The sequence below is a fragment of the Engraulis encrasicolus genome, chromosome 11 (genome assembly GCF_034702125.1).
Source record: "Engraulis encrasicolus isolate BLACKSEA-1 chromosome 11, IST_EnEncr_1.0, whole genome shotgun sequence".
In the NCBI taxonomy this organism is placed as follows: Eukaryota; Metazoa; Chordata; class Actinopteri; order Clupeiformes; family Engraulidae; genus Engraulis; species Engraulis encrasicolus.
In genome coordinates, this window is record NC_085867.1 from 56,790,298 (window position 1) to 56,803,472 (window position 13,175).

The following is a 13,175-nucleotide window of genomic DNA, read 5'->3' on the forward strand; positions in this document are numbered from 1 at the left end:
TGGTATCAAAATACAGTGTTTCTGAAGATAGCATGCACTGCTTGTTTTCAACTCGGACTTTGTCCATCCAACTTAAAATTAAAATAGTGTTTTAACATTTTGTGACCTTTCCATGGATGTAAAACTAAGTTGTTATTTTTTATTACTACTACTAAATTATTATCAGTTTGTGACCTTTCCAAAACAATGTGTTTTATTTTCAAGCTGTTTGCTGCTAATTCACAAATTTGATCTTTTCAGAAATATTTGCCAAGTAATAAAGTTATATGTATGGGTCTGACCAAAGCACATTGAGTTTTTTAGCCAGAAATGTCTATGACTGGTAATTCAGAATGGAGGACGTAGAGGAAATCGAAGATGTGTGAAAAGTGTTGATTTTCCAGATATTATATTCATAACAGATATTTAGAAATAGATAGTAATGGTAAATATACATTTAAAAACGCAACATTTGTGAATAGGCAGCATAAATAAATAATAAAAAGAAAAAAGAAATTAACTAGAAAAATTCCACATTTTGTGACCTTTCCATGGGTGCCTTTAGGAGTTCTGGCACAGCGGCTGTGCGACGCAGACCTGATGAGAGAGATCAACCGAGTGTGGCCCAGTCTCCCCGCCAAGACAGTTGACCTCCTGGTGGCACCGCCTAAACGTACGTACGATACGATAGGATAACACTTTGTTGTCCGGTTTCACTTAAATTTCTTTTACATCCCTGAACAAGACTAGTTGAAGGAAGGACAAGATATACATTGCAAATTGATTGATGTATGAAGGAATGTTTCAGTCTTGAGCTTGACATGCGTGGCACACTGGAAGTTAATTGGCACCAAGTATTTACTCCACCAGCCAGTATACTACTGTAGTGTCACAACCACTGGCTCCCAAGTGACAGTGACTTTGAGGGAGAGAGAGACTAAGGAGAGACTAAAGACTTTTCACTAAATGTATATCAGTAATGTGAATGAACCAAATAGTGTATCAGTATGTGAGGCGTGGGGGTACCCGCCAGACAAGTGAGCCCTTGCGTCAGTGAGGAGAGAGAGAAAGGACCTGCAGATGTTCCAATCACTTATGTTGGAGCTCCATCTATGGACTGAAGGAGAGAACAGCAACCCACCAGCAGAGCCGGACACAACACTTGGCTTCTCCTGTGGGCTGTGTAGACAGGGCCGGATTAGGGTGGCTGGGGCACCCCTAGGCTACAGGTTGATGTAGGCCCCCTCGAAAGGACAAATTTTGCAGAGGTTCACACTTGGCCGGCGCCATTTATTTGGTGATGCTGATTGGTCGACAGGAATCGAGCTTTTCTTATTTTTCTTATTTCCTCTTAGCAACCATGCCATGATTGGCTGTTTGGCTACAGTTTGAGGGTGCTGTTATGTTCTCCCAAAAAGAGATGATCTGCCAATCTGTCGGTGAAAATTCGCTACTAAATGAGAGCCAGTTGGTGGAAATTGTGTTTTAATTATTCAGACTACACACAGAGGTACACAAATAACTGAAACTGACATTGAAGAAGTATATACAGCCGCAGCAAAAATTGAGACCACCTCGAAATTATCTGAGGATGCTTCAGCAAGGTTGGAAGCTTCCCTCTTCTCTGACAGTGTCCCCCAACTCGTAGGACTGTCTGTTTCAGCAAGACAATGCTCCACGCCACGCAGCTTGGCCAATTAGTGTCTGGATGGAGGACCACCAGATCAAGACCCTGTCATGGCCAGCCCAATCTCCTGGCCTGAGTGCCATGGAAAATCCCTGAAATGTGATCAAAAGGAAGAGAAGTGATCATAAGCCATCAAACAAAGTTCAGCAACTTGAATCTTTACACCGGTAGTGGAATTAAGTCATCCAAGAACGATCTGAAAGACTGGTGGAGCGCATGCCAAGATGCAGCTGTGATTAAAATCCATAGTTATTCCACCAAATATTGATTTCTGAACACATTACTATTATGTTGTTTTGAAGTGAATATCATCTTGTTTTCTTTGGATTTTTTGAGGTCCGAAAACATAGCATCTTTTGTGTTATTTTGACCATTTGTAACTTTCTGCAAATAAATGCTCTAAATGACAATATTTTCATTCGATATTCGGAGAAAATGTTGTCAGTACATTATAGAATGAAACAACCATGTTCATTTTACTGACAAACATGCCAATAAGTAGTAAGACCAGAATAATTTTGAGCTGGTCTCTCAATTTTTTTGCCGCAGCTTTGTATATTTATGCATTTTACAGTTTCCCTCCCCTCTTTCTGTCCATGGCAGTGGGGCGGTGCCCGAGCGCCTTCTATGGACCCACCACCACTGTAAATACTGTATATGAATAATGTAGTGTCCATAGTGTTCAAAGTACACAAAGTTTGGGAACCTCTTGGAGAAGCTAAGAAAGATGCTTGATGCTTTAGTGGCAGTATTGTGCAGCATGAATGAGCTGCCAAGAAACATCAGCATTATGGATGATGACTAAACACTGTGGTCCGTACACACACACACACACACACACACACACACACACACACACACACACACACACACACACACACACACACACACACACACACACACACACACACACACACACACACAAAATAAATTAAACCCGTCTCCAGAGTTCATGTCTCTCGCTGGAGCGTGCATTGCAAATGGTGGACTGCCATCAAGTGGTAGTACTGTTTGTCTTCCTGCATAATAAAGATGGGCAAGGACGTTATTTTGAGCCATCTTACGTATATGGATATTATATCTGAAGAATGAAAAAAAAGATTGTTGGTAAAACTTAAGAATGAGTCTTAAAAAAACGCTGTAAATACTAAACTAATCAATCTATCAACAAAACATTTACAAATGTCTGTAAATAAGTAAGAAATACTGTGTTAACATGGCAGACAGCCGCAGCAGTCCTGGCAGTTTGTCCTCGAAAGAGGACAACTCACTATGTAATGTAATTTGCGTGACCATTTGCTGAAACGGCCACGAGCGCAGTTCTCAGCTGGACTTAAACTCTGTATGACCCAGGTTTTAGAATTAGCTGTGTGGATGCAAACTTGTGGCCCTTGTAGCCTATGTAGTAAGTTATTCGGATAGTCCTATTTCCTCTATTCCATTCAACTCTCTCTCTCTCTCTCTCTAGCTAACGAGTTAACGGTGGGAAAGGTCTATGCTGCTCTGATGATCTTTGACTACTACAAGCAGAACAGAGCTAAGAAACTCCAGCAGCTGCAACAGCAACAGATGCCTGGTGTTGGAGTACCGGTAGGCAACAACCAACCCTCCCATAGGAAAAAGATTTAATGAAAGAAAAGAAAATATTTTTTTTAACTGTAGGTCTATATTAAACCTAACATGTTTTTTTCTGCTATGCTGCTATGCAACGCTAGCGGTCTATATGCTAGGCTACAGGTTGCTATGTCCCAACACCAGAGGGCAAATTTTACGACAACTTTACATAGTGTCATAATTACAAGGTAGAAATTAAGGACATGTGTACCAACTGTACTGAACACAACAGATCAATCTCTCAATATTGCATCTAGTCACAATTCTGCAATTTTTCACTTTTGGCCTATCAGGGGCTCCCTGGCAGGTGGGGGGCCCTATGCTACAGCTATACCAAGCCTGTGCGGTAATCCGACCCAGATTACATTAACTGCATTACAGCAACTGCTCTGCACTACCAGTGTTGCGGACTATTGATAGATATTACTATCTCTCTAGAATCCAACTATGTCTGCTTAAACTATCCTAAGACTTATTGAATGATGCAGCCATGTCTAGCCTGTGCATTAATCCTGCCACGGCGGTGTGTTCTTGACAGGGAAAGACTTGTGCCCTGTTCCGCCCCATGTTGCCCTTAACCTCCACTGAAGAGAAGGAGCCACAGGCTACCAGTGCCAATGCCCCTCTTGTCGTGCGGCCTGATTCTCTGTTGAAGCCAAAGTCTCCTCCCACTACCTGCTTGGCCAATGGAGATGCAGTGTGAGTGGCAAATACTTCTGACGTACTCTACACGAATCCTTCTCGTTCTTTATTGTATTACGGTCTTGAATCACAGCCCCCAGCATTACTTGTCTTTTTTTGCGTTTTTTTTAAATGCAATGTAATGCAAGTAAATGGAGCTACGTGTCTGTGTGTGTGTGTGTGTCTCTGTGTGTGTGTGTGTGTGTGTGTGTGTGTGTGTGTGTGTGTGTGTGTGTGTGTGTGTGTGTGTGTGTGTGTGTGTGTGTATGCGCGTGTGCGTGTGCGTGTGCGTGTGCGTGTGTGGGCATGTCTGTGCGTGTGTTTGTATACGTACATGTACGTGTGTGTGTTTCTTCATGTGTTTGTATTAGTAGCCAAAGGCAGACCCATGTTGTGCAGTCTCCCTCAGGGGAGAAGACTCAGGAACAGCTGCAGAGAAGCAGGACGTCGGTACAGAGGGGCCAATCAGACGACTCAAGCAAACTGCAGGTACCCAATGAACACTCAAGTAAACCTCAGGTACCCAATGAAAACTCAAGTAAATCTCAGTAACTTGATGAGTTGTGAAGGTCATTCAAATGATAAAAAATACAGCATGTCTCATAAGTGAGTACACCCCTCACATTTGTGCAGATTTGTAAGTTTATCTTTTCATAGGACAACATTAAAAAAAAATGCACAATGATTCTCGCTAGGTCGTCCTCAGACGAGCCTTCCATCGTTGCTTCCAGTCATCCCGATTCTCCATACATCTTTTCAGTTCACTGGTACTCTGGGCTCCCGCGTCTTTCTTGAGTATGTCCACATATGTTAGTGTGGGACGTCCTCTTAACCGGCACCCTCGTGATGGTTCCCACAGCACCAGTTTGCTGGTTGGCAGTTCTTGGTGCCTTTGGCAATGTCCTGCAAGTCTCATTCTCCTTACAGCAATCTTCTCGCTGACCCTTGGTATTCCCTCATACAGGGTTTCGTTGGTTACATGTGCACTATTGCTGATGTTAAGCTCTGCACGAAGCATCCTGGTGTAGCACCCATCAAGGGTCTTCTCTAGGGTTAGGGTTAAAGCGGAATTCACCTTTCAAACAATATTGCGCCCTATCTCTGTATTTGACCACATTATAACAGGGGATTATGCTGCCACTGGATATTATACCTTTATATTAAATATAAAAGTTATTTATTTTTTAGAAATGGTGATTTGAAGCATCACCAAATAAAAAATAACGACTACAAATTCCAGTAGAACGTTGAAGGGTGATTTGATTTCACGCGTCATCAAATCACCTCGGTATGACAGGCGGCATGGAAGAGAACAGCAGCCAGGCAGATAGGCTAAAGGTGCCGGTATGCTTGCTGCAAGATACGCGAGCGCGTGCACGATTCGTTCATGAACGCGTTAACGTGCGTATTTAATGTCAATTTCGCGCGCGTTGGACACGGCAGCCAAATCCGTGCGTCAGGTGCAATATCTTCAAACTCGCTGGGGGCGATCTTAATATGGACTGCGCAGTTCCACGCGTGTGCTTGATATGAAAACGACAATGGCAGCAACTTTTAAGAGCGTCTTAAGAGTTTTAAGATTTAAGAGTTTGTCCGAAATTTCAAACATTTGTGATCATACTTCCTTCTTGCACTTTGAAAAAGGAGCATGCACATACAGGAGTAGTAGCGGTATTCTTTCCTTGCCCAGGGAGCCCCTCTTTTTGTTTTGCTGTTTTCCTTCCCATCTGTGTTCCCAATTTCCGCATCCCAATGCTGAGTGCTCTCGGCCCTCTGGATGATACCGCCAGTATTTTGCGTCTTGGTCAACTGCTTTTGAAGCAAGCATGTGCTGTCGGTTGCTCGCGGTGACGCGCGTAATTTACAGCTCGCAGCAAGTATACCGGCACCTTTAAACATTTCGAGGATGGAGATATTTACGTTGTTGAGAGAATATTAAGTATAGGTTACTGCACAGTACTAAAAGCCTTGGTGCATTCAATCCAACGGCTTAAAAAAAGTTTTGTCCGCATTGTTAATAGCGGTCATTGTTATTACAAATCATCTGGGATATCGGAGCGCACCAGTCCACGATGTAGGTGTAGCCTATTAGGCCTACATGCAAGTTGTAATGACACATAGGCTAAAAAATAACGCACCCCAGTGAAGTTGTCTTTAATTGATTCAGGGTTTATTTTAAAATTATTCAAAGTCATTTGATGGATTGCTGAAGGAGGCTGCGACCATTTCTATCCTCAAACGAGGCGTGACCCATGCGTCATCCTCCTTGCGCTGCTGGCGCTGCTGTGCTCCTCTGCAAACGTGTAAAATAAAATAGCGTGCGCCGGCTATCATTAGGCTATTATATTTTGACTTGGTTGCATTTAAAAAGCACGAGCAAGAACACGGCACAGTGGCACACCAAGGCAGGCTACTGAAATGTGCTGTCAAGTCATTGTCCAGCGCACTCCAGACAGTCAGGGCAGCATATTTTTCATCAATGATAAACACACTTCCTCTTGAGGGACAGGGGAGACGCGAACGGACAAAACAAATTTAACACTTGAGCAAAGTAAGCGACAATATACTACATCTTCAAAATGCGGTACCAAACACCTCCCTCAAACTGGTAAGATGGAGAGGAGATGGTGGGGTGTCCTTCCCGATGCGCTATTTATGCGAGTTTGTAAGCCACAGTTTCGCGCAAGTAACTTCTAAAAACAGAAAGCATAACCTGTGAAGAGCTGAATGCCCAGAAATGCGTGCGCACGGTGCAACCAAGTGGCGATTTTCCTTCATGTTGAACTTGCATTTGGATGGAATTCGGATGAAACGGATTTTGGTCAAACAAGAGAGAGAGAGGGTGGGAGAGGGGGGGAGGGGGAAGAAAGCGAGCGCTCTTTGATAAAGGTGGTTGAACGGAGACAGCATGTCCGCCTCGCCTTTGGGTTTGAGGGGATTAAATAGATAGGCCTAGGCCTAAAACATGAGCAGAGATGGATAGGCTCGGCTACTTACTTCTTTAATGAGCATAATATTTTTAATAGGCTTAATTTAAGGCTAGGCTACCTTCTCATTTTCCGTTTCAGCACCAACCTGAGGACAGCGACAGTTGCGACACGAGCTGCACTTCTCAACAGCTCGCTTTTTATTCGCTGTTAGTAGCCAGTAAGCACAATGAGACCCAAAGAGGAAAATGCATGGTGTTTATGTTTTTGTTTTTCAAAAGTCTGTATTTTCAACATCAATCTGTCTCAGATATTAGCATTGTCCTAAAACCAGCCACGACTGCTGTCAGTGAGCACTGAGCAGCCAGAACGCAAGATTCCTTCGAATTCGGTGACGTGTTAACCTGACGACAACGGCTTAGTTACCCGCAGTGCATTCTGGTTAACTGAGTACGTTAAAATAGCCTTGACAATCGCGGTTCAGCACATAATTGTATTTAGTTACACCAAATAATGCAAATTGCTTTTTTTCCCGTAAAATACAAAATGAGCATAAATTATCTGTGATAACAGCACACAATGCAGAGATGAATTCCCCTTTATAGGTCGACTCTAATAGAAAAACGTTCGGTAACACTTTATTTTAGGGACACATCTATTAGCACTAATACATACAATATCAATGCCTGTGTAAGTAACTTGTAAGGCATGTACTAAGCAAAATAAGACAGTTGTTAAGCATGTATTCACAAATGTCTTGTTCATGCCCAATTAGGGATTTATTACTAATATAACCTTAGTAAGGACCAGTAAGCCTATATTTCTATTTATTAGTAAGTAGTAAGTGGCAAAATACAATGTGTATAAGCTCCCGACACACTGTGTGAACAAACCCTGAACAGTGTGAAAACAGATGCAGAATAAGGGTCCCTATTCTAAAGTGATGCATTGGTCAGCCCAGATGGCTCAGGGCCTCTGCACTACCAAAGTCCTAGGGCCCCCACACCACCCAGGCCTGCACTACCTAGCCCCCCAATCTACAAAGTGTAAGGGTATATCAAATAATTAAAATTTACACAGCTGAGTCATCTAGTTTTCTCTTGTTCATATCAATGAGAGGGAGGTAACTAGAGCCTATATCTGGCAAGGATTGAACGTACACTTGTCAATGGCGGTGGGTGGGCGAGATGTATTTTTTTTTCATGTACCACTGAGTTTTAATTGTAAAAAAACCCAAAATAAATGCAGAATATTAGAATATTTGTTTTGAAGCGAAAATAAACTATTTTTTGTGATAATTAAGTGAATGTTTGAGAACATTAGCTTCAAGAAGTGCAGTGCATGATGGGTACGCAATCTAGGCCAACAGACAACCTACCCAGCTCTGAGCCTACGTCCTTAGCTCCTCCCCTCACTTGTGAAATTTAGTTGCTATCCAAACAATTTGCCATGTACGTAACAACAGAAATATTATCATTGCTGCATTGGCCATGCATTGCATTTCTGACTAAGGGCGTAGCCTACCCATCCTGCACTGCACTTCTTGTAGCTAAGTTTTCTCAAACATTAACGTACTTATCAAAAAGGAATAGCTTAGTTTCGCTTCCAAACTATTACTCATCGTTATATTCTGCATTTATTGTAGGGTTTTTACAATTAAAACTAATTGGTGTATGAAAAAATCTCACCACCCACCGTCATTGATAACTTTACGTCCAATCCTTGCTATTTATTGCTTCCAATTACTCATTGCCATGATGAGTAGAATAAGCGAGATCTTCATACCTACTGAGACTAATGTAAAATCTGAAATGTTCTTACACTTTGCTTCCCTGGGGGGGGGGACGTAGAGTGGGGGCCCTAGGTAGTACGGGGGCCCTAAGCCATCTGGGCTGAGCAATGCATCACTTTAGAATAGGGACCCTTATTCCACATCTGTTTTCACACTGTTCAGGGTTTGTTCACACAGTGTACCAGGAGCTTATACACATTGTATTCTGGCCCTTACTGCTTACACATAAATAGAAATCTAGGTCTACTAGGTCCTTACTAAGGTTATATTGGTAATAAATCCCTTATTGTGCATGAACAAGACATTTGTGAATACATGCTTAACAACTGTCTTATTTTGCTTAGTACATGCCTTACAAGTTACTTACACATGCATTAATATTTTATGTATTAGTGCTAATAGATGTGTCCCTAAAATAAAGTGTTACCAAACGTTCTTACATATTATGTGCACCATTATTCAAAACACATAAACCTGATTCATTAATTAAGTAAAAAATCATTTGGGTTCATAATTTTATAGTTTTTCTTAATTTATAAAATACACGTTTCTGATTGGATGTGATTTCACACTATGAATTTCATGACTACAGAAATCGATTTCATGACTACGGAAATCGATTTTTACAAGAATTAAGTAATTTTTTTAATGCTTCAACGCTGTTTTATATGCCATTGTATTAATGGTGAGGGTAGTTGTTGTGCCTGCATGTTGGCAAACCACTAGGTGGCACCGTTACCTCATAGATTTCAGAGCCGTGGGGGAGTGTTGTTTACTTACTCCAATGAGATGATGCAGGTAGAGCTACATTCAAAGAGCGAGATGAGTTGCAGACATGACGCTGTCCTGGGCTAGGTTTCTTGAAAGCTTAGTTGCTAACCTACTTAGCAACTAATGACCCAGGTGCGACGAAACTGTTTCTGGAACACTACGTTCGGACTTACAAAATCCCAATGTTTACAATTAATGTAGTTAGTCGTTCGTCCGGTGCTGAAGCGAACGACTCAGGTGTTCCTGGAAAATGAAGTGGGGGCTGTTCGTCAGTACTACTGTCAGATTTTGGAACGAATAGCATGGGTAGCTAGTTCACCTTTGTTTTGGGAAGCATGTCACTCTTGCTCGTGGTTTTGGGGTGGGTTCAGGCAGAGTTCAAGCAACATTGATTGATTACCAAGTGCACAACCCCCTGACCCCCACTACACCAAATGTCCAGTCATGTTACAGAGCTGGAAAAAAAACCCCACCAACACAGTGTTCAAGTATGGAGAAAATATTGTCCAAATATAGTAGGACATTCTATGTTCCACAATCGTGCTTCACGATCTCCGGTCAATCAAAGCTGGGCCAATAAAAAGATCCCTGTTTGATTACCATCGGGATTTGAACCCACACTAAAAGCAGCATCTCTCATGAATGCAGAGTAATTAATCACTCACCTACCCTCACACATAACGAAACCGATAGCATATGTTGATTAAACTCCAACAAGCATAGGCTACATGGAAATAGATGTGTGTACGTTGTCGTTGCGAAATGCGTTGTTCACTATTTAAAAAAAAAATAGGCACGAGTGTGCGGCAGTGTTAATTTCGTCAACCAGGACGATGCCGAAAATATTTCGTCAACGCCCCTTTTTCCCGTGACGATGACGAGACGATGACGCACAAAAATTGCTTCCAGAACATAAAAATATGACGAAAATAAAAAATGATTTTCGTTAAGGAGACTAACACGAGACGAAATTTACAAGCCATGGACGAATGGACATTAAATATGTAATTGTTTAAAATTAATTTGTAATTGTTAATTGTTTCTTGAACTTCATAGAAGATTTCACGCTGTTGCCCTGCTTGTCTCTGCAGGCAGTGTCTGGCGCTGGTGCGGCTCAATCAGAAGTAGCCTAGTTCAGTGAGTCCTGTTCAGTTGAGTTATAGGCCCTAAAATGTTTCCCAGAAAGAGAAAAAGAAAGAGCCGACGGCGAGGCAAGTGTTAATTTTGAAACATGTTCAACAACCCTTTTGTCCATAACGAAGACGTGTGTGTTTGTGCAGTCATGATAATAGTGCTACCGTCACTCTCACCAATCTTCCTCTGATGCTGTCATTTTAAACCTCCTCGAGCTTCCCCTCTTCTCCTTTCCACTAACGCATACGCCGACGTCCGTTGTCTGTTCTTTTGTAATGTTTGCTATATTGGCTATTTAACCGTATGAATAGGCAGTTTGCAAGCAAATCATGAAGATCGGATTCATGCATTTATTTAGATCAGACACACCGGGAGACGTTTAAGGGATGCGCGCGCTACAGGGATACGTTGTTTAAGTAGTCTAAACAGAGGCACGGCTACTGTAGTTTTGATAAGAATCAATGTGTGGGCGATCAGGGTTTAAAGTGCGGAGAATTGAAACTTGTTCCCGTCGAGGGCAACACTAAAAGACCCAAGGCAGTCGACATCACTTCCATGCGATGCGTATTACAATAGCGTCTCCCAGACATCCCAAGTTCTAAAAACTCATTGCTTAAACTTGGAGATGCTTATCGACCCTCGACATCCCGACAAACAAAACAGCATTAGTGTTCAACCATTGTTTTTCAATGTCCTTTTTGTCGTCCAGTCTGCATAGAACAACTGCCTACTTTTCCCCCAGGACTTTTACAGGGCTTCCTACGAAGTGCGCGTAATCTATTTGAAGTATATTCCAGGAATGACGCACGAGGCATTATCTTTCTCTGTCCCGCATTGCCAATCGAAATAACGCGAACTTGCAAAGTCTAAAATCAGGAATATTTTATCTGACTCGCGGCCATCGGGGAGCCACTATCAAATATCAGGGAAACTTCTTGGACTTCATTGGGATGTCTGGTCTTCCCACTGCCTGCAATCTGCAGGCTATGAGTCACGCGGTCAGGTGAAGAAGAGCTCGTAGCCTACGTGATCAAATTCAAAAGCAAATAATACGTAGCAGCTTCTAATGCACGAGAGAGAGAGAGACAGAGAGAGAGAGCGCAACCTGAAAGCGAAAGCCCATTGGGAAACTCCAACTCCCATTGTCATTGTGACACAGCACTCCACAGCACACAAGTGAACACTGCACACTGCACACAACTAAATTGCATTTATGCCTCACCCGTGCAAGGGGGCAGCCCTCAGTGGCGCCCCATGGGGAGCAGTGCGGTGGGACGGTACCATGCTCAGGGTACCTCAGTCATGGAGGAGGATGGGGGAGAGCACTGGTTGATTACTTCCCCCACCAACCTGGCGGGTCGGGAGTCGAACCGGCAACCTCTGGGATGCAAGTCTGATGCCCTAACCGCTCACCCATGAATGCCCTATCCCGCACCTGGAAGTGTGTGTGTCTAATGCTCCTTTGCTCTATGCTGCTGAAATTACTTTTACAGGACTGATTTGGGTTTTGGTGGAAAATAAGATAGTAACAATGTGAATATTTGCTGCAATAGGCTATCAAGTAATAATTTGTGTAATAATTTGACTAAAATGACGAAAATGTGAAATGTTGACTAAAATGACTAAAATTTGACTATGACTAAAATTAATTTTCGTCATTTAGACGAAGACTAAGACTAAATTGTGAAGGCAATGACTAAATTTGACTAAGACTAAAATTGATTTTCGTCATTGTGACTAAGACTAAGACTAAATTTAAAAAAGCTGACGAAATTAACACTGGTGTGCGGTGGTCCTTCTTGTTTTCCTTGCAGTGTAGCCTTAGTCTACAAGAATTCCAAACTAAATTGTAGGCTACACCAAGCTCAAAAACTGACATTATGCAACTGCCCTAGCCTGTTGGAATATTGCGTAATGGATAGGCACTCGGAAAGGCAAGCGTGATGGCAAGAACTGGACACTTCTTCGCATTAGTTCTTATTTCATAGTATTCATATTCTTCTTTTCATTTCAACTCTACTATTGTAATACAAGTCTGTCACAAGCACCCGGCCAATAGGCTACTGTTAAAACAAATGTTGTTTCAGCAGTGAGCCCACTCCAAATGGGGCACCTAAGTCTCCACCCCTTCCGGGCGGCTTGTGGGGCTGGCAACGCAAAAACTTTTGACTGGGCTGTAATGGACTGATCAAAGCTATTTTCCGACCCACCTCGCATTTCCCCGTCGATCACACATATGCTGTGCCTCAGAATTAATAACAACCAATGGTGTGCTTGTTGACTTCACTTGGCAAGCGATTTTTGAGTTGTGTGTGTGCAAAAATATGTAATTATTTGGACTACACAACAGACGTCGCATGTCCGATGTGCAGCCACTTAAGCCACGGTGCAGCGGTAGGGTTGGCTGTGCCTCGGTTCACGTCAGATATGCGAGGCGCACGTGTAGTCTCCAACACAGTTTTGCACAAAAGCTAAAATAACGTTTCTTGTGTGCCGAAAATGAGTGGTCTTACGACACAAATCCAAACCTTTCAAATTCACTGTCATCATATGTGAAATCCGGAGCACATGCCAAACGGGATGAGGATTT

At 42.5% G+C, this 13,175-nt stretch overlaps 1 protein-coding gene across 2 annotated transcripts in view; it reads left to right on the forward strand.

Annotated features, from left to right (window-relative positions):
• cacna1bb (calcium channel, voltage-dependent, N type, alpha 1B subunit, b) overlaps positions 1-13,175 on the forward strand; it is a 400,044-nt gene that overhangs the window by 317,845 nt on the left and 69,024 nt on the right. For both annotated transcript variants that reach the window (XM_063211051.1, XM_063211050.1), the window contains exons 43-46: positions 545-652; positions 3,135-3,256; positions 3,819-3,979; positions 4,333-4,450. In XM_063211051.1, coding sequence (XP_063067121.1) covers positions 545-652; positions 3,135-3,256; positions 3,819-3,979; positions 4,333-4,450 — 509 coding nt within the window. The remainder of the gene's footprint in view (positions 1-544; positions 653-3,134; positions 3,257-3,818; positions 3,980-4,332; positions 4,451-13,175) is intronic.